At 48.4% G+C, this 937-nt stretch overlaps 1 protein-coding gene across 1 annotated transcript; it reads right to left on the reverse strand.

Moving 5' to 3' along the window:
* On the reverse strand, positions 1 to 937 carry GL218_09640 (reverse transcriptase family protein; the record flags this gene model as incomplete). Its single annotated transcript, XM_033586469.1, has 1 exon — positions 1 to 937. A coding segment is annotated over one exon (937 nt), but the record flags the coding sequence as incomplete, so codon positions are not given.

Raw genomic sequence — 937 nt, forward strand, 5'->3', positions numbered from 1 at the left:
GCGGCTTCAGTAGTGTCGCAAACTTTGTATGATCCTTCAACGAAGCGTTTGGAATTGTTGCATATATGAGAGTCGGATCCAGAGTCTAGGATGAAGGAATCGCGAAGTGGGTAGACAGCTGCGGTTGAGAACGTGGATTGAGTCTGTCCGTTGGATAGCTCCTGCGTTGGCTGCGTATCCTCGGGCTGGGCCTTGGCTACGGCTCCAGCGAAGGCGGTGCCTTTGACTTCCGATTCATTCTGCTGCTGGTACTGTTCCTCCTTCTTTTTCCGGTTCCTGATGGACCGTTCGACTTTGCCCTTGATTGTAGGGTCTTGGAGCTTCTGATCGATTTCTTCCTGGACTTTATTGTCCGGAGACCATCCAGCTGGTCGTACCGAGTCAGAAAGGTAGTAGCACTCCGCATAGAAATGCCTGCGACCGCAGAGGCANATTTCACTGATCTTGATTCCATCAGGGAACGTCTTTTGCCACTCGTCATCCTCGTGGGATAGGGCATTTGCTTCCATCTGATTGATCCAGACTTTTGAGAATGTTGGGTCAATTGCATTTACTGCCTTAAGGAAATGTCGAGTCGGTCGCAGGCCTCTTACATCAGGTAGATCAAGATTCTTGGCTTCGTTCAATGTGACTTGCCATTTCGAGATCCATGTTTCGACCTTTGTTCTGCTGACTTCCTTGAGCGTAGCGTAATACCGATCCGTGACTTCACTCTCCCGTGCCCAGTCAGTTGGTTTGACGCGGTTCTTTAGGATTGTGAGTTCTTTTGCAATATCATCTTCTTTGGCAATGATATCATAGTACCTGCCAACGGTTTTGACGATGTATTCTTGTAGTGTTGCCAAAGCTTTGGCCTTGTCCTTGTAGATCTGAAGTTGGCTTCGATGCCTTGCCTCAAGGATTTGGAATTTGCTAAGGCTGTCACCATGCAATTGTT

The sequence above is a fragment of the Daldinia childiae genome (assembly GCF_008694065.1).
Source record: "Daldinia childiae strain JS-1345 chromosome Unknown Scaffold105, whole genome shotgun sequence".
Taxonomy (NCBI): Eukaryota; Fungi; Ascomycota; class Sordariomycetes; order Xylariales; family Hypoxylaceae; genus Daldinia; species Daldinia childiae.